The following is a 24035-nucleotide window of genomic DNA, read 5'->3' on the forward strand; positions in this document are numbered from 1 at the left end:
CTGGAAACATACTGATCTTGAGAATTCTCCTGAATGCACTTCAGAAACTCTTCCTCCTCTCTGCCCTTTAGACTATTACTATCCCAGTGTAAATTAAGATAATTAAAGTCCGCCATTATAACTATATGGTTTTTACACTCCTCTAATTTCCTTGTAAGTTTGTTCCTCTATATCTTCTGCACAGTTGGAGGCCTATAGAATACATCCAGTAGTAGTGCAATTCTACCTCTATCGTTTCTTAGCTCGACCCAAACAGATTCTGTCCTTGACCCCTCTAGGACATCCTCTCTCTGTAGCACTGTAATACCCTTAATCAATACTGCCACCCCTCCTCCTTTCTTTCCTGAACACCTTGTATCCAGAAATATTTAGTGTCCAGTCCTGTCCTTTTGTGAGCCAGGTCTCCAAATCGCCACTACATCACATACCCATCTGGCTACCCAAGCCTGCAGCTCACCAATCTTACTTACCGCGCACTCCTATGTTTGCACATACATGCACGTAAACTTAATTCTGACCTTATTGCATTCCCTCTCACTCTGACTCCACCTAATACCTTACTATTTCTTAATCAGGTGCTATTAGTCTCTCCCAATTCATGTGCACCTTGTTTTTCCTTTCTGTTATCTAATGATTTGCACCTCCTGCCTAGTTAGTTTAAACCCTCTTAAATAGCACGAGCAAACTGCCCCGCAAGGACAATGATCGTGGCTCTGTTCAGGTGCAACCCGCCTAGCCTGTACAGGGCCCATCTCTCGCAGAACCAGTCCTATTATCCCAGGAATCTAAAAGTCCTCCCTCCTGCACCATCTCTCCAGCCACACATTCATCTGCTCTATCCTCCTATTTCTATACTTATTAGAGTGCCCCATCTGGAGTAATCCAGAGATTATTTCCTGAGGTCCCACTTGCTAGTTTCCTAAAATCTGCCTGCAGGACCTTATCCCTCTTTCTACCTATGTCATTTTTATCGATATGGACCCCGGCCACTGGTTGCTCATCCTCCCCCCTCAAAAGTGTTCTGCAGCCTCTCAGTGACATCCTTGACCCTGGCACCAGAGAAGTAACGTACCATCCTGGATTCATGTCTGCGGCTGAGGAAATGCCTGTCTGTTCCCCTAACTATAGAATCCTCTATTGCTATTGCTTTCCCTATCTTCCTCCTGCTCCCTATACAGCTGAGCTAGTTGTGGTAACGTGGACTTGGCTCTGGCTGCACTATCCTTTAGCTAAGATTTGTGTCTGAATCCAGCTTAGACTGATGGGATGAGAGTTGCCTCTGACGTGAAACAAGTTAAGACAGTTTCAGTTTAAAACTGTCAACTTAATGTGAATATGTGCTGTCTTATGGACCATCTTGCTCAAAGTTAACAGAAAAATTAATGATGTCACAATGGTGCAATAGGAAGCACTCTGCTGAGATTAGGGTAAGAAAAATTGTGAAGTTTTGAGTATTCCCGGCCATGGAGCCTGGAGTATTTAATACTAGATGGGAAATATATCACTTAATGAGAGGGGAATGTTCTATTCCCCACCATGGACATCTCACTCCACGGGAGAATAACATTTTCTCATTAATATTTATAGAACAAAAATCTGAAGTTTAGGTTCTGTAAAGGCTAACATTTCCCATCAAATTAAAATTAACAATAGTTTTCCATACATTTTCTTCAGTTAAAGTCAAGTTATATTTGGCTTTGCATAACGAATTTCAAAAGTTCAAATATACAACAGTGGAAATTTCCACTGTGACACTCACCCAGAAATATCAGAATAAATAGCTGTATCCACAAAGTAGGTTGGTAGCAGATGGCAAACTAGGAGGAGGATAGCCATTAAGTTCTCTCCTTGTGTTAACCACAGGTCTATCACTGCTGGCATAGCAGCCCAATAAGTTCCCAGAAATGGGACTGCTCCAAGGGTGGCTGCTAGAGCTGACAAAAGAAAATTGGATTTTTATACGAAGGATAACTTTACAACTAGGCTTTATGTTCCAACCTAAAGGGATACTCATCTTTAGATTAGCCTTTACAATTGGTCAGCTGCAGTCAACTGTTTGCCCTCAAAGCTATGTTCCATAACCAAACCAAACCTTGGGAATTACCTTTAGCCCAAATGAGCAATGTAATATGTGGGTTCAGTAGCCTACTGTACTTGGATATTGAACTAGCAACTAATATTCCTACGAAATGAGTGGCCACACAGCAGCCTGTAAGGAACTGCGCAGACCTTGTTCTATGATAAATAACACGTGTGCCCAGCTGCACCAAAAAATTTAAAAAGACCATGCAGTGAAAAATAAAACGGGTCGCGCACAAATAAATTTTTTAAAGTGAATGGTGCTAGGAACCCAGAGATTGAGAGTTCAAATTTCACCATGGCAAGTTGTGAAATTAAATTCAATAAATCTGGTGACATGTAGGCTAGCATCAGGAAAAATAAGCATAACAGCTGCTGGGATGTTGTAAAAACCCAACTAGCTCACCAATGTCCTTCAAGGAACCTGCCACTCCAGTCCAGTCTGGCCTACATACATTTAGTCTCAAAGTATGGGCTCACCTACAAAATATCCTCAGTCGTGACCTCCACCAGCTTAAGGTAACTAAGGATCGGTAATAAATATAGTGTTGCCCATGTTCCAAGAACAAAAAAAAATAATGACGACAGTAGGGAGGCTCTCATGGTTTTTTTTCAAGACATATCCAATAATTTTCAGTTTATTCTTATGTTACTCAGTACAGGTGGCACCAACACATTTGTTTTAATTTTAGAACTAAAGTTTGAGTCCACTAAAATGCACCTTACCACCTCCTCAAGATTTTGTGTTGTTAAATTCTAATGCAATTCATTACAAATGTCCATACCAGAATGACAAAAGATTATGGCTGAATTACAACACAACTAGTAATCTGCATTGCAATTGTAGTTTACACATGTAAAATAAATTACCTGAAGGAATGAAGACAATATTGATTCCAAATATAGTGTGAGTCAACCAGGTGTAAAGCCCATAGAAAGCTGCCATCTTGAGGGAAGCATCAAATACGCCACTGGAGAGAATGTAAATAAAATGCAAGTTATTAATTTTATATGTGGCAATGTTATTCGTGTGCTAAGATAATCTATAACTGAAGCCAGAAAGTATAATAAATAGGATGTAACACTTGAACCTCTATGGTAAAATATCTGAAGAACTGAAAGCTGTATTTCATACATTTCTGAACCATTTTTCCAAAATAACTATATATATATATACAAAAAGATTTAAACTTACAAAATACTAAGTAAATTTCTCTAGTAGGTGACCATGAAAATGAAGGTTTTCTTAGTTGAGTGATCTTCATCAGAGAAATTGAGTAGGATAGAGTCACAGACAAAACGTCTTTTGCTGCATTATCCACAGTCAATCAATTCAGTCAAATAAGACTGAACTATTAACAGCCTTTTTCCACATCTATCTAATTCATCCTCAAATATGCTTCTGTTTTCTATCCTGTTGTGAAAGGCACCAGCAATGCAACTGCTAGTAAACACTTTGCATCCTTGAGATGTACAGAATCCAGTGAAACTACGTCTGTCACAGTTAAGTGTGTGTTTGATTAGAAGTCTCTCGGTATGTGGTATATGAAGATCATCTTGGATTACGTTTTATTTGCATGTATGCTAGCTAAGTTTCCAGATAATAGAGAATGGACCTTGACGGCTCAAGTGCAAAATTGCATCCTTCAATCAAATTAAACACTGAAGATGCTTGAGGGATATTGTGATTTAGTTCCTGTTTTCCTTCATTATTTGTGATGAACATACTACCCAGATAAATTAATTTTAAAGTCAGATACAACTTTCCCTTCTCAACATGATAAACATGTAGTAAGTTTACTTTGTTTTGTTTAGGGCATCTACATTAATGGCAAATGACTGATTGCTCAATCTTCTGCAGAGCTCAACAAGCAGCATTATCTGCATACATCAAGTTAGTAAAATTTGAATTGCTCACTATTATTCCTCTTCGACCCATACCTTCACATATTTATTGGTAAAACCTGTATGAACAATGAATTGTATGTTGGTCAGTGGCCAGTATCAACAGCAAACCACTTTATACTTGTCTTCTACTGTAACCAATCCCTTTCTGGAATACTTATAAAAATTACAAGTCTCATCACGGAGCAGGATGAAAATTACAAGGGGAAAAGTATATTTACATTTTTAAAAATTATTCCTTTCATTCTACAGTGTAAAATCTGAAATATGAACACTAAAATACTTATCTTAAAATGCATTAGTCATCAGAATGAAAGTAGAGTCCATCTAACATATGTAACAAGTAACAGAACAAGGAGTTAGTGGGGTCAGGAAGGGAAGAGAAGTGAAAGCGATCTGAAGACCCAGCTTAAGAAACCACACAATTTCCCCCTTGCTAAATCCTAGAAATAAAACAGCGAAGGTAAATGCTAAATTAAATAAAAGTGATGGATATAATAAAAGTATTAGTTAATATAAAGGAAGACAAAGTACAATAATTGTAAGGACCAAATGAAGCTGCAAGGGGAAAATGGTAAGATGGTGGAATGGGTAACAAAGCAGCAAATGAATGCATTGCCAGTAAATGTGAGGTGGTACATTGTAGTAAAAATATAAAATAATGAACTATAGTTTGAAATGGGGAAGGTTGGGCAATATGGAAGAGCAGAGTGATTTGGAGGTTCAGGTTCATATGATGCGAAAAGTAGCAAATCAAGTGGATGAATGCATAAAAACAGTAAATGGAATATTGGGATTTATGGCAAGAGGTATAGAATTTAAGAATTGAGATGTAATAATGAATCGTTATAAAATTTAGTAAGATGACAATTGCAGCAGCGTGCAGTTCTGGACTCCACACAATAGGGAAGATGTTGAGGCAAGAGACAGGGTACAGCACTAGATGCTGCCAAGTATGAGGAAATAAAAGTATATCGAAGACTTGAAAAACTGGGGCTGCATTCAACAACAACTTGTATTTATATAGGGCCTTTAATGTAATAAAATGACCCAAGGTGTTTCATAGGAGCGTTATGAAGCAAAAATTGACAGTCACATAAAACAATATTGGGGCAGATGGTCAAAAAGCATAGTCAAAGGGGTAGGGTCTTCAGGAGAGCCTTGAAGGAGGAAAGAGGGGTAGAGAGACGAAAAGGTTTACGGAAGGGTTTAGGAAGCTAAAAGCACAGCCACGAAAGGTGAAGCAATTAAAATCAGAGATGCTCAAGAGGCCAGAATTAGATGAGCGTGGATACCTCAAAGGGTTGTAGGGCTTGGAGGGGATTTCAGAGATCAAGAGGGACAAGGCATGGAGGGATGTGAAAACAAGGATGAGAATTTTAAAACTGAAGCCTTCCTTAACCAGGAGCCATTGTAGATCAGCAGGCACAGGGGTGGTGGGTGTTGTCAGGCAAACCCCACCTGGCAAGACTAAGGCACACATTATTTCGCCACATGAACATTAAAACTTAAAATTGCAAGCCCTGACTGGAAAGACATTTTCGTGATAACAGACAATGTTGAAACAATAGAGATCCAGCAGCTGGTTCTCCAATACATAGAAGTGGTCAGGCCAGTTTTGGTCACATGACTAGCTGACTGGAGTTTTTGAATTTGAACTTCCATCAAAGGGATTTGAACTGAGACAAAGCTGTGTGCTGATGGAGTAAACACCTCTCCTGGAACTGAAGCAAGAATTACAGCCTCTCCTGTCTGCCTGCCTTCATCTCTTCCCACAGAACTGAATCTTCCGAAAACACGTGTAACTCAAAGAAAGAAGGGTTTGCCACGTGAACAAAGTTTTAAGATGATTACTGGGCCTCAACGAATTGCAAGACCCTATCGTCAATCAAGGACTACAGCAAACTCGAGAAACAGTAACAAGATATTGCCTCAAACTGTTCTACTTATCTTTTCTTCTGTTCTTCTCTATTCCTATTGGCATGTTTATATAGTGTGTGCATACTAGCGTGAGCGCATCGTATATCCGTAGGCGTGAACCAGATTAGAGTTTAAGTTTTAAGGTTTTAATAAATTTCATCTTTCTGCTTGAAACCAAAGAATGCCTGCATGTGCTCAGTTATTTGCCTGATAATTGGAAACTGAACAGGATTCACCAAGGGGAAGCTCAAATCACAGCGTTTAAAATTAAATCCTGTTACAAGACCAGGTAAAGACAGCAAGAGACCCCTAGACACATTGCTCACCTGGCCGTAACTGTGTTTATTAGAACAAGAGAGATTAAGGGTAATTTGATAGAGGTGCTTAAAATTATGAAGTAACAGGATAGAAACAAATTTTTTTCCCCCCAGTGGTTGAGGGGGCTAGACCTAAGGGACATAGACACAAGAGTAAAAGCAAAAGATTTAGGATGGAGAGTAGAAAACACTTAAAAATATATCTATAAATAGGGTTGAGAAACTATAAAATACACTCCAGGGCCAAGGGCTGGGATTTCTTTGAGCTCCTGACTTTATGCTCTGTGGCGGGGAGGTGGGGGGTGGCCGGAAGATCACACAGCAGTGACCTGCCATCGAGCTCGATGCCGAGATTGCTGGGCCCGATCTTCCTGGCAGCAGCGAGGTCCCGTGGCGGCCCTCCCAGTCACTCGGTGACAGGACTCAACTTTAAATATTTAAAGAAAGGACATGAATAAATTAACGTACCCTTGCTGGCTGTCCGCGATCTTCCGCGAGGCGGCCAGCACTCTCATGCCTTCACTTTCCCATCCAGGGAAAGCTGGCACACCGAGGTGGAGAAGGGAGAAAACTTAGGATTTCTAGTGTAGTGGGGGCGCATCAGCATTTAATTTCGGTGTACTGGGTACAATGCAATGTCTCACGTTGAGTCACGGCTTTATTAAACTTTCCAGCAGGAGAAGATGTTGTATGATGTGATGGGTTAAAGATGTGTTGGAAAGCTTTGCTATAGGGATTGGTTGAGGGAAAATGGACAAATGTTTGAAGCTGAAGATGCAGGGAAATGGGTTCAGATTAGTGCATCAACAGCCTCTTCCCATGCTGTAAATTTCTATGGTTCCTTGTTGTAATATATACCCCTTCTAATTTGATAAAGAGACACTTGTATTCCCAGTCTACCTGGCGGTTTATATTTTTATTGTAAAAATATTTTCTATTCCTCTTCAGGTCCTATAATGCCATACATCATTTGTTGACTCAGACAATGGACAAGTGTAATTCTACTAAATTTCTGCTACCTCTTACACAAAACTATCTCCATTTCTGATGTTTCTGTCACTCCTTGAGGGAACTGTCTCATCCCCAAATCAGGAACATACTCGGCAGTCTCTAAGCAGGGCTGGCAGCCCTTTAAAAATGACACCAGCACCTGCGCAGAGACAGCTGACACCGTTCATGGCATCGCTGAGGCCGCCCCCACCATATGTTGGGGGGTGGCTGCCCTGCATATTTAAATAAGCCGCTGTGCGGTCACTATCCGCAGGCTGCCATTTTCCTGAAAAACAAAATTCAGCCCCAGGTGTTAATGGCTGAATTAGAGACCATGTCAATATTTAACAATAGATAAGTCTGTCACAATTTTGAACGTCAAACTACAGGGATTTAAAAAACATCTGAATGTGTTTGCTGTGGCTTGTGCAGTCTGACAACATCCCATCTGTAGTGCTGAAGCCCTGCACATTTAAACAAGCTGTCCCTCTAGTGCATCTATTTCAATGCAGGTACGACAACTGCATGCACCTGACAATGTGAACATTTCCTAACTATGTACTAAAAGCAGAACAAATCTGGCCCAGCCAATTAGTACCCTATCAGCTTCCAAACAATCATCAGCAAAGTGGCGGGATGGAGTCATCAACAATACAATACAATCAAATATACCTACTCACCAAAAACCTGTTTGTCAACAGTCATTGCACAGATCCAGGTCTCGTGATGCATCACAAAAATATTCTGAGCACACTGCAGAAGAAAAAAAACTCCCTTTTCTCACCAAAAGCCTTTTCCCTATTTATATCTTTGGAAAATTGAAAATCCTAAATTATAACTGTTTAATATCTGATTCTCTAATTTGCCTATAAATTTAATTCTCGACTTTCTATTGTTCAGCTGTAACTCACCCAATAGCGCGAATGATGCTATTCCTTAACTCAATCCCAAGGAACTGTGTGTGGAGCATTTGTAAGATTAAATCCAATACCACTATGATATGGTCTGTAATTCATATTGCTCCATTTTTTCCTTTGGAAATGCTCCCGAAAGTCTTGCACCCAGATAGATTTAATTGCCAATCCTGACCCAACAACATTTCAGTTACTGTGACTACGTCCTAATTTTTTAAATCAATGACCCCAATTTTGTTTCTTATTCTGTAGGCATTAATATTTCAGTTTGGATTCTCTTATTTTGCAAATTTTCCTTTTTTGCCTTTCCACATACTGATTTCTTTACTATCCTGCATAGCTGATATAACATTTCAACCTTTTCCCCTTATTATTCATTTTACACATTAAGCCTAATTTCCTTTCCAAGCAACCTAATCTACTGTCTTGCTTTATCCATAAACTCTCTCCCACAGCTCTGGTTAACTGCTTCAAAAGGTCTCACTCTGTTTGAGGAAGAGAAAAAGACTTGCATTTACGTAGCATATTTCACTACCTCAGGACATCCCAAAGTGTTTTACAGCCAATGAAGTACATTTGAAGTGTCATCACCATAATAATCTAGGAATCACAGCAGCCAATTTGCACACAGCAAGGTTCACAGACCTGAAATGTAACACTGTTTCTCTCTCCACAGATGCCACCAGCATTTTCTATTTTATTTCAAAAACAGCAACATGATAATGACCAGATAACCTGTTTTAGTGATGTTGGTTGAGGGATAAATATTGACCAGGACACTGATGAGAACTCTCCCGCTCTTCTTTGAAATAGTACCATAGGATCTTTTTTGTACTTGTGTAGTTCTCTCCTGCTCAGAACTGGTCCCAATGCCTTAAGATTCTAAACCCTTCGATCTTACATCATGCCTCTAGCCACATATACCTATCTAATCTATTTGTTCTAGTACTAGCTAGCAAGTGACAATTATAATGCTGAAACTGCTACCTGAGGTCCTGCTTCTTCACCTACCTCCCAATTCCCCAGAATTCTTTGTGCAGGACCTTCCTAGGTTATTGCTTCCAACATAAATTACAATTTCCAGACGCTCTACCTCTCTTTCAAAGAGCTCTTCTCCATTCTTCCCCTTTGCAATCACTTGCTCCATGATACCGTGGAATTGCTCATGATTTCCCTCCTGAATCACTGTCACACATACATTGTAGGTTTATCTGTACTGTTTATTAAGCAGCTTCAGACTCCAAGGAGTTTCTGCACTACCTTTACCCAAGTCGTTATTCTTCTCCCCTAGCAGATGGTCATCTATCACACCATGCTCCATATGGCTGTGGTTGCTCTGGATACTAAGTTTCCAGAAATTCCCACAACATGGAAATCCTATCGAACACAGGTTTTCACAGTCCTGCCATAATAATAGACTGTCACTCAAATAACATTTCAAACCAACCACACTTCGGAATCCGACTTCAATTCAGACCAAACCTGTTGGATTTGCTCACGTCTTCTCACATTTAAAAGTGACAACCTACTTAAATGTTTTCAATCAACATTGGCAGCGTTCAGAAAATTTACCTTGCTGGTCTTTGAAGTTCAGGCTCACTCTGTCTCTGAGCTAAACTTCTGTTCAGGCCAAACTCAATTACCGTTGCTCAGCAAAATCAAATCAAAAATCAAAAAATCAAAGTCAGCATAGCCTAATAACATACCTACATGAATCTATCCAACTCTCCCCCTCAGGAATTCATTGAGGTTTCCTACTCATTCCCTAAATTCAAACAGTACAATCAGCATAATCCAGTCAACTTAAATGATTTTTGCAGTTTAAAATACTTACTTTTAATAACGACTCAATTAGCACAATATTTACACAGCTTCAGTTCCACCAACAAACCTGTAACACAGTCACCTACTCCATTTAAAGTCAAATTTGTTTTCTCGTCTCCTCTCAGCAAAAGGCCACGTCGTGCCTCAAACAACTTCTCGAAGGTGTATTTTCTGCTCATACTAAGCTCATCGACTTTTTTCCATGCTACAAATTTAGTGTCTCCCAGAAATAGAAAGCTCTCATTATGTATTTAAAAAAAAAATTCAGTGTCTGAGAATATGTAAAATTTCACAGTCGAATTTAGTGGTCATGTAAAGTTGCATAAACCAGATAGGTTATCTCAAAAACCTATGATAAACTTATGTTCCAATTATAGACCAGCAATCTAATGCTTGGTTGGCACTTTTTCAAAGTAACCCAAATAACGGAGGGAAATGTTCAAACAGATTATTTCTAAACATGTCCACAGAGCTTTCTTAAAAAAAAAACTAAGGTCTTATTGTCACATTGCCCACATCTATAATTACACATTAAAACACTTTAATGTCTGTACAGTGGGTTTAAGACCATACAGTTTTGCTCATAAGAGCATACAAATTCTTTATTCATATAAAATATAAGAATTGGAAACTGGCGGTTTTTAAATAGGAAATCTGCATATAGGCATTGATGATTTAATCAAAATTGATCTTATTTCTGCAATGAGAAACAGTTATGTACTGAATCAAAGTATTAGCACAGCTGCATGCATTTAAAGCACATCCTAGTGTAAGCAAAGGCACCACATTGTGCAGAAGATGGTGACTGTTGTGGAGAGGAGCGGTTGGAGCAGATATATGAAGGTTGCTATAGATCAGTGTGATTATCATCATTCCTTCTGTCTCAAATTGGGCTGGTTGACACTACAGTGGGGAGGGGGGGGTGAACTAAAATGTTGGGGGTCCAACTTACTAATAGCTCACAACCTGAAATATTACCAATCTCCAAACATAATCTATTGAAATTGGAAGAATCCATACTGGTGCTTGATCCACAGGCATGTCCTAAAGAAGCAGGCTATACCACAGTAAGACGACACAGCTTCAAGGGATGTTACTTAGCCTGTTGGATGTTGCTGGACTCCTACACATGGGGCCAAAGAGGCAAGCTCCTGAGGGTCACTCAGTCTGTACCACTGTGCTGCCATCTAGAATGGTTGACAGTATGGACAAACCAAGAATATATTCTGTACCCTTAAAGCCACAGAGCCTCTATGATTCATCAAGAGAAAGTAGTAAAAGTTGTTTCTGTGTAGAATATGGCTCTTTCAGTGCTTTATTTTTAATTAGTCCCTCTTCCATTGTAGTGCACAAGATAAGAGTGCAAGATATGGGCGGCACAGTGGCATAGTGGTTAGCACCGCAGCCTCACAGCTCCAGCGACCCGGGTTCAATTCTGGGTACTGCCTGTGTGGAGTTTGCAAGTTCTCCCTGAGTCTGCGTGGGTTTCCTCCGGGTGCTCCGGTTTCCTCCCACAGCCAAAAGACTTGCAGGTTGATAGGTAAATTGGCCATTATAAATTGCCCCTAGTATAGGTAGGTGGTAGGGGAATATAGGGACAGGTGAGGATGTGGTAGGAATATGGGATTAGTGTAGGATTAGTATAAATGGGTGGTTAATGGTTGGCACAGACTTGGTGGGCCGAAGGGCCTGTTTCAGTGCTGTATCTCTAAATCTAAAAGAGTACACCATTTCCACCCCCATATTACTATTGCAATCCCACAGCTTCTAGTCCTAGGACTTCCTTAAGATTGTGATCTATGAAGAGGAATTGGTTCAAAGTGTGGAAATTAGTCTGGGGGTGAAAGGAGGATTAAGGGCATGTGGGGGATTGTATATTTCCATGGTAGTTTGTGAAGTATGCTTAGGCGTCCTGGCAGAAGTTTCAAACTGGTTTTGTTCGCTAAGCATGAATTTTTGTTGACAATCTCGAGATTACATGAGCTATATCATGTGGAATAATTGGTCTAATTCTCACATTAAGTCTTGAACCTACTTGAGGTTAGGGCCAATGTTCCCTCTAACTTAAGTTTGCTTTGTGTGGCTGGCACATTGCACTGTGCAGTCCCTTTATGGTCGACGCATGCATGCATCTGAAAGGGAACGTTGCTTGTGCACAGCTTGTTTGTTCCCTGTGCAGCACATTTCCGATTGCTGCACAGTCGTGCATCTGCGCAGCTCAGAGAGATCAGTTAGGGCTGCTGGAATGGCAGAAAATTGCCTATCTCTCTGTGAAAACTGTATTTTGTTCTGTCATGTATTTTCTCATGCACCCACAGGGGACATATTCTAAACTGCCTTCAGTGAGCAATGAAATTCTCCCCAGGCCGAGAAGGTAGCTGTATAAAACGCTAGTTAGGCCACAGCTGGCATACTGTGTACAGTTCTGGTCGCCACACTATCGGAAGGATGTGATTGCACTGGAGAGGGTGCAGGGGAGATTCACCAGGATGTTGCCTGAGCTGGAGCATTTCAGCTACGAAGAGAGACTGGATAGGCTAGGGGTGTTTTCCTTAGAGCAGAGAAGGCTGAGGGGGGGGACCTGATTGAGGTATACAAAATTATGAGGGGCATGGACAGTGTAGATAGGAAGAAACATTTTCCCTTAGTGGAGTTGTCAATAACCAGGTGGCATAGATTTAAGGGAAGCAGGTTTAGAGGGATTTGAGGAAAAGTTTTTTCACCCAGAGGATGGTTGGAATCTGGAACACACCGCCTGAAGGGGTGGTAGTGGCAGGAAGTATTTAGATGAGCACTTGGAATCTTCTTCTTCTTTGGCCTCCTTGTCTCGGGAGACAATGGGTAAGCGCCTGGAGGTGGTCAGTGGTTTGAAATGCCATAGCATATAAGGCTAAGGGCCAAGTGTTGGAAAATGGGATTAAAACAGATAGGTACTTGATGGCCGGCACGGACACAATGGCCAAAGGGCCTGTTTCTGTGCTGTATAACTCTAAGGTAACTGTCACAATGGAATGCTTTACATCCTCGTCAGTCATTTCAGCAGTTTATAAATGCCAAGATGTGCATGGAGACAGGAAAGGAGACTAACTTCCACATTTTTCCATGAATTTTGAATGCCCTAAGCAGCTATAAAGCCCATTATTTGGAAAGCTTGGCTCATCTCGGCTTCAAGAGTTTTATTTGCTCAAATCTTACTCAGGAGCTGCCTGCCCAAACAAATTTGGACATGTTTGCATTAATGGGGTATTAGTGCTTCCAAGAAAGTAAACCAAGTGGCACTGGCTACAGTAATTCATCAGGGGCCCAGCATAGACTGTTAGTTTACAGTTACTTGCATCCAGAATTCTCTCAAATTTCAGACTTTGAGATATTCTCAGATTCAACATCACTGGTCACTCCCTTACAACTTATAGCGTTTCTTGATTGCTCAAAATATAGTTAGGTAATCGCGCAATCCAGGAATTGTAACACCGAATCCTTCTTGTATATATCAGCTACTGTACTCTTGCGTCACCTTGTCTTTACAGGGGGACCGCAAAACACTCATACAAGACCAATAAACTGCTTTATTTTACATAAAGCACATGAAGAAAAAACAATTTTTTGTTTTTACAGTGAGATTCATGAATTTCCCTCCCATTACTTTCTGTTCTATGGAAAATAATAAAAACAAAAATGCCGCTATGGGATCAATAATTACCCCTCTAACCTCACCCCCGCACAATAGACAGGATGAGCTAAAAATTTAAATTTAGGAAACATGTTTCCAACCCGTTGCATATGTGCCTGCTGCCAATTTTACAGCAGTGGGTAGTGTGGCGTGCCTGTAATCCATCTTAGAAAGACAGGACACTTCATTTCAATATTTAAGTCAGGCTCCCAAAGTGCGATTGGGAGCAGCTGGCTCCAGCAAGTAAGTGCTTTTATAGCACTCCTTGTGGGCCAGGAGGAGCTGGAGTGCTCTTCATGGGACATCAAGCAAACCTTCAACCTGCCTTCTGCTGATTGAGGCCTCTCTGTACTGTGTGAACAGCCTACTACCACGTTCCCCCGCACCGTCCCTTGCAAATATCAGAGCTTACGTTCTTGCACTGGTCAAACTTACCATCAGATTTAATACAACTCAAATTATCACATGTTCAAAAATTGTGGATCAATTTTCTTTTTTAAAACACAGATGTTGTTAAAATGGAAAGGATACATCAAAAGTGGGTGCTTTAAAAAGTGCCACTAGCGCTTGACCGGACAGTTTAACAATAGTTCCAGTAGCAGATTGATGGAGGTATGAACTGCCAATTATATACTACCTGTCTACATTAAACATGCATGTTTCTTGACCCTCGTTCTTCTAAATTTGCATTTGAAAAGTTTAACTACATCATTTCTTAATGACATTCAAATGGAATATGGGGTCCATTCTGAGTGCAACCATTTTTGAAAAGAAACTGATGTTTCTTGATGAGGTAAAAAATATATTTTTCAAATTTGGTCAGAACTAGTAATTGCTTCAAATTTAAAGAATAGCTGCAATCAAATGCATTTTAATAAATCTGTTCTTCTCAAAGCCCCTAAATGAACAACAGGAATTTACCCATCTCCACAAGATGCAGTCATACCAGTGTGCATGCACTCACATGAAAGTATCACACACACCAAGCTGCACAGAGGCTCTCACAACATGCAACTTGGTAGTGTGCAATGCCTCCACCAGAGCAAGCAGAATGGGAACTTTAAGTGAAGAATGGGAGGTATGATCTACTCAGTGACTGGGATACAAAACTGCATGCTACTTAACAGAGAAAGGGGTAGTCAAATGGAACTACAAGCTCATGCGGTGTCTCTAATTTTAGCTGTTAGTTCCATTACTAAATACATTTCATCACAGTATACATGCACAAAAGCATATGTCATAATGTCATGTAAAAACCAATTTGTAATTATGTGAATGTTTTGAAAATAAAGATGCCTTAAATCAATATTTAAATACCTTAAAGCAACTGTGACCATTTCATTACTCTAAGGCCAGGCGAGAACAAATCTAAGTAATGAATGCTGCTAAACAAGATTGTTATTTTGAGTTATTTTTCAGAGGACAGAGAAATGGTAGTCTGTCTAATCAAATTTTAAAAACATATAATTGTTGATTGGTGCTAGCATACCGTATGGCTTCTTCAACAGACTGACCCACGATGTTGGAGGAAGGACCTGGCTGGGAAAGTGGTGTCAGACTAATAACCCATTTCACAGGTTTGTAGCATTCATCATTGGAACTTAAGAGATAGAAGAGCGTGGTCAAGAAAATGACCTGAAGGTAACAAAAATCAGAATTAAGCCACATTGGAACATTAAATAAAACAATTCCCAAATTAGATCCGAATTAAAATTGTAGCTTATCTTACCAAATAAGACCGTACAATCACAACAGAAATTGCTACAGATCATTTTGCATGTGTTTTTTGTGCCATCAGCCCAATTATTTAAGAGCTGGGGCACTATTTTGAGATTTAACTACAGTGGATTTCTCCTATTGCTGCTTTTCGCTGAAAATATTGCAATAAAACAATTCAGTAATGTGGTTCTTTACATTTGTGATTTTACTTCCAAGACTGAAAAAATTGCAGACAAATTACCTAAACCATACTTAACCATATAAAAAAATGCAAAAGAGACAGAGTACCAAAATCTATTTTTCATTATTCCCAATCCTCTTCCAACCTAGCACTGCACAAAACGAAATTCCAACTTTCAGTTACTGTGCCATCAAAAGTTTTGTGTCAGCACTACTTTCACATTTCCATACCTGCACCATTGGCAGCTATACCTCCAAAGTGGAAAGGGTGGAGGGACAGGGAGAAAGATGCAATAATTAAGGATTTTGGATGGGGATTTGTGGTTACAGCAGTGTGATACAGTTTTAGGTTAAATTTAAAATCTGCCTGAAAGGATTACAATGCATCAGGTTGTGTGCTCTTTCACAAATACAGTCAACGAGCCCAGCTTCATGTACACAACAAAGATGGCCAGAGTGTCCACATTGCACAGGTTGCCTGCCAGTTCATTAAATTCTGTAATCCTTTCAAAATAGATAGGTTGGAGGTTTGCACCTCCTGAGCAATAGGAGGATAAGATCTGAGTTCAGGATGATGAACTTCCAACTCTACATTGTTCATCTCCACCCCTACTGTAGTCAATCTCTCACTAAAATCCTCAGACTTGATTTTTCTAACATTCTCCCAATCAGTCTCCCATTCTCTACCTTCACTGTTGTGAATAGTAAAAACTGAAAGGTTTTAGAGCTGCAATACATAGTAACAGGTAGAATTTTATTTATGCATCCTATAATATTATTGAATAGAATGCATCTGATAATACAGTTCAATGTTAAATTCCTCACCAATGAAAGAGCAAAGTTGAGAAGCGCTGTACCACTGTGAAACAGAACTGTCAATAAGGTGGTGGCAGTTGTGAACAGCAAACTCACATTTCGGCTCATCACAATCCAGAGAGACTCTAATATCTAGGGGAATACAAATACAAAAGATCAGAAGTATTCTCATCCTTTCCCACTCCATCATCACAAACAATTCACTAGGTCTCAAGTACAGAGGGTAACACAACAATATTATACACGTATGGGAGTCACAGAACATTACTCACAATAAAGATAGAGCAGATTACTGCACAATTTACTGGGTATAATTAATAAAAGCTGAAAAAACTAAACAGCTGCAAATATTTACAGAAAAAAAACAATCAGCACTTCAATAAATCACTAACAAAGTTTCTTGCATCCTTCCTTCTGGATAACTATATACATTTATTTATAAAGGTACCAAGTAACAGAATGTCTCAAATCAGTTACAAGTGAGAAGTGGATGCCAAGCAAAGTTGTTTTTTCTCTTCTGAGGCTGCAACTGCTGGTCTTTGAGTCTTCATTTCTTCCTTATAAGCTCTCACACTTGGGAAAGTCTGCTGAATTTATTCAGAACAAAAGGCAATAGTCATTTGCCTTTTACAATATTCAGAGTCCATAAGTCTGGCCACAGCAAAACCACCTGGGCCTTCCTTTGTTTCCAGGTTTTAACAATTGCAACTCGAATTTGCAATTTTAGCGCCCCTAACTCCCTGTTTACGATCGGAGAATCTGGGAGAGCGAAACCCATTGTTCTTTAGGTGTTATAACCTTACACTCTGCTTTCAGAAGGATCTTTGATCTGGGTTCCTTGTTTTCACGGTAACCCCTGGTTTGTCTCGGTGTGTGGTCACATGTCTCCCCATAATCCATTTCACACTGCATTACAATCACAGTTTTAAAAACATAATCATACTACAAAGTCCAGTGTTCAGAACAATAGCCATAGCATCACCAGCAATAGTTTTTCTTTCTGTCCCTTTATCTCAAGTCCCCCTTCCTCATCTACATGTGTCTCTTGACTATAATGGCTGCTGAAGCTCTCAAACATGCCTTTGTCACCTCCAGACTTAACTATTCCAATGTTCTACTGGCTGGTCGCCAGTCCTATAAACTTTGGGAGTTCCTCCAAAACTCTGCTGCTTGTAATCCATCCGACACCAATACTATGACTTCAGTCTTCACAATATTCAGCTGGAAGAAGTTAACTCTCAACCAGGACTGAATATCAGACAAGCAGTATGACAAGGAACAAGTTAAGAGAGATCAAAGAGCTGGGTACCATATTATTCAGATTGAAGCTGACCCTATGCCGGCAGATGATGTCATTGAGGTTACCCTTTTTCCTTTCAAGGAGGATTAGGGAAGAGTTGACAGAAGCCATTGAGATAGTACTATTAAATCCCACTAAGGACCCTTCTCACCTCAAACATACAAATAATACTTCCAGAGTGCAGTTATCTTGGGTCTGTCTTTCAATCGATACTATTCTCCTGGTCAAAAAGGCAGTGTAGAATGTCTGGATCTTTCTGCTTTCAAGCATTGGGGGGGTGGGGGGAGGCTGTGGACATCCTCCATTATCAGAGATTTGATAGGAATGTACAATTTCATCACTTTGCAGAGACGAATGTCTCCAACCAGAAGGATAAACTTTCAAAGTGCACTGAGGACCATTTCTTTACATCTCTGGCTTACTTTTAACAGGTTAATCACCGTATGCAGCGAATTGAGAAATTAAAACAAATTATAGCATAGGTATAAAAGAAAGCCATGATACAAGAAATCAGTATAATTTAGAACACTGTTTCACAGTGAGAAATATTAGGTGGAGGGTAAAGACCCCACTGTGCTTCTAAAGTACATCTTAACCCAACTTCAGGCATCTTCTACAGCAGTAATCTTTTCACATCAGCCACACTTCTAACATCTGTGAATAAGATTACTAATTTAATTGCAATTTGTGCTAAATTAGTGAAGTTTTGTGTCAATTCCTGCACCTAGTAGGAACTGCTCCAACTCAGAGAATTCAATCGTAGGCAAAAGATTTATATTTTAGTAGCTTGGGCTGGATTCAAGCCAAAGTCACAGAAGTGAAACCACAATGTGCTGACTTACTATGCCGTACAGTCCTCGAGAAGAACATTTGTGCTAATAGCTCCCCTGCTTGGTTGTTGGACTGGTTAAGCACACCACAAAGTTCATTTTGCCTGACATTATATGAACTTACCTTTATTACTGGGTTCAGGCCTGTTGTGATCTTAGTCATGATGTATACAAACAGCAGCCAAAAATCCTCCATCCCTGAACATCCACTTTAACACCCAGAAAAAGGACCATTTGCCTGGTTGTGCTATCCATGTCCTCATTGTCTGCTTCTCTCAGATCCACTGATCTGAGCAGGACTGGGTATAAGGCCTGAAGCCCAATAATTGTGGGCACTCCTCAGAATGGTCACCCTGTCAGCATAAAGAGAGGAAAATGAGGGAGAAGTGCCTTGACATCACTCCCACCTCACCTGCATTAGTTTTCCACCTTTCTGCTGTCTGTAAGCACATCCTCCACCATTCCCCTTTCCCCTTAACTTCCTTCCCCACCCACTCCAAGAAATCCTTGGGTAACGCAAGGGGACAGAGACCTGATGTTCCTTTTCCCTCTGCTTTGCACTGGGAAATAAACCTTCCCAAATGGAAAGCAGAGGGAGATTAGCACAGAAAACAAACAATGATATTAGTTCAAAAGTTTTTTTTTTATAAAAGATATTATTTTCTGTTCACATTTCACACAACCATACTTCATTCTGTGTCTGGATTGTACTTCGCTAGGGCCTATAATCAGCAAGTACAAATGAGGCAGGACAAGTTACATCATGTATAGCTTTTTCTCCCAGACAGAACGCCCTGGAACGCTGCCTGATTGCTCTGAACAACCTAGCCAAAATGTTAAATTTTCTCAATCACAGCAAGTACTATGTTGAGTGGAGGAATGGCCAGCTGAAGGACTCAAACTCTCAACCGCCAAGTTTGGAGTCAAGTACTTTAATATATGAATCTAATTACAGGGTTAATTCGTTAAACAATTCACTGAAAATGCAAAAAAAATTTTTTACCATAGGGAAAATTCATACAACTACTTACAGTCCCAACAAACATCAACAGCAGCTATCAGGTAAGCCAAGGACAACAAACAGATGCAACTCAAGTTGATTCTATTGTCCTACACCAAAGAATGATATGTCACCTTCAGGGGAGGAGATATGATTTACTCCAAGCCAGTAAATGTGCCGTTTGCGAGCCATGAAATGTGAATGCTGTAAGAGAACAGCTTGATCTCCAATTTGATGTTCCAACACTTAAAAAGAAAGGTGGTTTGTTGGTGCAAGTGAATTACATCATCTATAATTGGTAAGGTAGTTTGAGCCTAGAATTCCCAACCCAGGTAACGGGCAACCCGAGTTGTGTTTTATGGGTGCCTGTTGCTTTCCCATAAAAGCAAAATATTAAAATATATTTTATAAACTGGAAGGCAAGTTATCCCCATGTAACTCTCATGGTTAAGTAGAAGGTTCAGAAATAGAACCAGGCAAGACCTGAGCTGGTTGACCATAGGATAAATTATGTTGGAAGCTTAAAAATGTCAAAACACTGCTCCCCTCCAATGCCCCTCCCCCACCTCAAATATGTGGCAGTTAAAAATCAAAATTTATATTTGAGATATTACTGCCAAAAAAATTGAGCTACTAACACTGAATATCAGAAGACAGACCTGACTTGGGGTTCAGAAGCTGTAGTCACAATCGTGCGAACTAATTTCTCCTTAGTTTTTTCATTCCCTTCCTCCAAGTCCTCTAGCCTGGCTCTACAAAAGTGAATTTCCACTTCATTCAATTTTAAACTTCTATATTTACATTGATAACCTGCTCGGGTACAATAATTCACTTACATAGCAACATTATGTTATTTATTACCAATCAAAAATATACCCATAACTACAGTCACTGGTATCAGGCATTAGATCATGTCTGAATTAGGAAGTGAAATAAAAGAAGAACTGCAGAAGGCACTTAGCTCCGTAAGAGTTTCTGTTAACACAAAGAGCTAAATTCAAGATCATCCTCGGCTATATGCTGCACCCTACTGGCACTACTGGAGTCAAATGTGGTACAAGACAACTTTGAAGTGCTACACAAACAGGTATGGGAGCTTCCTAAGGACCTTTAAAAATCAGGCTTCATTGCAAATTCTGAAACTCTGTTTTTCAGATTTTATTTTCACATCTGAGACTGGGAGAAAATTGGAGGGGAAAGAGAAAATTAGAGCCCTAACCACAAGTAAATTCAGAGGAAAAATCAGTTTTTACTTTGAACGTCACTGAACCTCAAGAAAACAAAGCAGTTAAGCTAAATGACAACTCACAATTGCAACTTTTAAGAAAACATAGTTCAGTAGCTGTAGGTCTAACCCCGACATGGTCATCAAACCTGCAGACAAGGGTGGTGCTATTGTTGTATGGCGTACCGACCTCTACCTTGCAGAAGCTCAATGCCAACTCACAGACACTTCTTCCTACCTCCCTCTGGACCATGACCCCACCACCGAACATCAAGCCACTGTCCAAAGGACTGTCACTGACCTCATCTCCTCTGGAGATCTTCCGTCTACAGCTTCCAACCTCATAGTCCCACAACCCCGAACAGCCCGCTTCTACCTCCTTCCCAAAATCCACAAACAGGACAGTCCCGGCAGACACATTGTGTCAGCCTGCTCCTGCCCCACTGAACTTATTTCTTCCTATCTTGACTCTATCTTTTCTCTGCTGGTCCAATCTCTTCCCACCTACATCCGTGACTCTTCTGATGCCCTACGTCATTTTGACAATTTCCAGTTTTCTGGTCCCAACTGCCTCCTCTTCACTATGGACGTCCAATCGCTCTACACCTCCATCCCCCACCAGGATGGTTTAAGGGCTCTCCGCTTCTTCCTTGAACAGAGACCCAACCAGTCCCCATCCACCCTCCTCCGCCTGGCTGAACTTGTTCTCACATTGAACAACTTCTCCTTCAACTCCACTCACTTCCTTCAAGTAAAAGGTGTTGCTATGGGTACCCGCATGGGTCCTAGTTATGCCTGTCTTTTTGTGGGATATGTCGAGCATTCTTTGTTCCAGTCCTACTCAGACCCCCTCCCCGAACTCTTTTTCCAGTACATTGATGACTGTATTGGTGCAGTTTCCTGCTCCTGCCCCGAACTGGAAAACCTTATCAACTTTGCTCCCAATTTCCTCGACTTAACATGGTCCATCTCTGACACTTCCCTTCCCTTCCTCGACTTCTCTGTCTCCATCTCTGGGGATAGGTTGTCTACTAATAACCATTATAAGCCCACCGACTCCCACAGCTACCTGGACTACACTTCTTCACATCCTACCTCCTGTAAGGACTCCATTCCATTTGTTTCTCCGTCTCCGACGCATCTGCTCTGATGATGCTACCTTCCATGACGGTGCTTCTGATATGACCTTTTTCCTCAACCGAGGATTTCCCCCCACTGTGGTTGACAGGGCCCTCAACCATGTCCGACCCATTCCCCGCACCTCTACCCTCACCCCTTCCCCTCCCTCCCAGAACTGTGACAGGGTTCCCCTTGTCCTCACTTTTCATCCCACCAGCCTCCATATCCAAAGGATCATCCTCCGCCATTTTCGCCACCTCTAGCGTGATGCCACTACCAGTCGCATCTTCCCCTCCCTTCCCCTGTCAGCATTTCAACACTCCCCCCTGCTCACATCTCTGTCCTGGGATTGCTGCAGTGTTCCAGTGAACATCAATGCAAGCTCGAGGAACAGCATCTCATCTACCGATTAGGCACACTACACAGCCTGCCGGACTGAACATTGAGTTCAATAATTTCAGAGCATGACAGCCCCCCATTTTACTTTCATTTTTAGTTATTTTTTTCTTCCTTGTTTTTACATTCTTTTTTACATTTTTTACAATCTTTTTTTTGCATTTATTTCATTTCATCTTTGTTTGTTCAGTTTGCTTACCCACTGTTTTTTTTCATGTTTGTACTTGCTGCTGTTCAATCTTCAGTCCGTTAACACCCTATCTGTACTAATGCTTTGTCTTTCAACACACCATTAACATATTGTTTGCCTTTTCTCCATGACCTTTTGGTCAGCTATTCTGTGGCCTTGTCCAATCTACACCATTTCCTTTGTTATCTCTTGCCCCACCCCCACCTCACTTGCTTATAACCTTTGACATTTCTAATATTTGCTAGTTCCGAAGAAGGGTCACTGACCCGAAACGTTAACTCTGCTCCTCTTTCCACAGATGCTGCCAGACCTGCTGAGTGGTTCCAGCATTTCTTGTTTTTAGTTCAGTAGCTGGTTTCACATTGGTGGTAGGAAGAGGGGAACTATAATATATAACCACCTTGGTGCATTAGATTAACTGTGTTCAATGCCAAAAACGTTTTTTTTTAAAAAAAGTGTCACACAAGCGGTGTCACACAGGGGTCGGTATCCTGTTGCAAGTTCACTTTTTTTTTGATAGAAACAGGCACAAAAGGACTGTTGAGGGAAAAAAGCACAAGGAACTGAGAGAAATACTGATATAACCAACAGAATCGGAGAGAAACACTGATGCTGACATTAAAAACACTTTCTACATGTTTTGTTATTTGATCTTTTAACGAAGATTCTAGAAGCTTTCCTACTGCATATTTTAAATTAAAGGGCCTATAATTCCTTGAGTTAGTTCTATTGCCATTTTAAGGAAAATTGCATTTGCTGTTCGCGAATCCTCTAGCATTGTTCCTTTTTCTATTGAATTTTTATACATGCAAACTGGCGTCCCTGCTATCTCTTCCTGACTTTTTCTGAGTATCAGAAAGGTGTTGGATGCAGAAATTGGAGGTAGAGATCAAAATTTACATGATACCAAATTTGGGGTACAGCTAATAATGCTGAAGACAGTACTAAAATGCAAGAAGACAGAAAGATTTCCAGAGTGGGTAGATAAATGGCAAATTAAATTCAAAATAGCAAAAGTGCTTCATTTTGGTAGGAAGAATAAGGGGGCCACTAGTTCCTTGGAAGGTAAGAAACTTAAATGCGGCATACAAGCAAGAGATCTAGGAATATAGATACATAAATCATAAAGTAGCAAAGCAAGTTGGTCAGGCCATCAACAGTGCAAACAAAGTACTGGACTTAATTTCTAGAGGAATAGAATACAAAAGCAGGTCAGGCAGCAACTGCGGAGAGAGAAGCAGAGTTAACGTTTCAGGTCTGTGACCTTTCATCAGAACACGCTGCTGCCTGACCTGAGTATTTCCAGCACTTTCTGTTTTTATTTCAGATTTCCAGCATCTGCAGTATTTTGCTTTTAATATTAAGCAGAACCTTGGGTCAACCATACTTATGAATATTGGCCTGGATTTATTGGGTTCCTGGAGATGGGCTAGGAGGTGGGGGGCCCATAGAATTGCGATAGGAGGTGGGGGGCCCATAGAATTGCGATAGGAGGTGGGGGAAAGCCTGTCGCCTTCCCTTTGCAACACGATTAAATCAGCGGTGGGAAAGGCTGAAGACGGCCTTCCTGCCCAGAGGCCAATTGAGGCCCTAAGTGGCCTATTAGCAGCCAGTTAAGGGCCCTCTTCCCACTGCCGCTGG

General features: G+C 40.6%; 1 protein-coding gene across 1 annotated transcript in view; it reads right to left on the bottom strand.

Annotated features, from left to right (window-relative positions):
- The window catches only part of tmem245 (transmembrane protein 245), a 238093-nt gene that overhangs the window by 35656 nt on the left and 178402 nt on the right, over positions 1 to 24035 (bottom strand). Inside the window, exons 11-14 of the mRNA XM_068053069.1 lie at positions 16344 to 16466; positions 15109 to 15254; positions 2950 to 3050; positions 1760 to 1934 (exon numbers count right to left, since the gene is read on the bottom strand). Of these exons, the coding sequence (XP_067909170.1) occupies positions 1760 to 1934; positions 2950 to 3050; positions 15109 to 15254; positions 16344 to 16466 (545 nt within the window). The remainder of the gene's footprint in view (positions 1 to 1759; positions 1935 to 2949; positions 3051 to 15108; positions 15255 to 16343; positions 16467 to 24035) is intronic.

The sequence above is a fragment of the Heterodontus francisci genome, chromosome 2, assembly GCF_036365525.1.
Source record: "Heterodontus francisci isolate sHetFra1 chromosome 2, sHetFra1.hap1, whole genome shotgun sequence".
NCBI lineage: Eukaryota > Metazoa > Chordata > Chondrichthyes > Heterodontiformes > Heterodontidae > Heterodontus > Heterodontus francisci.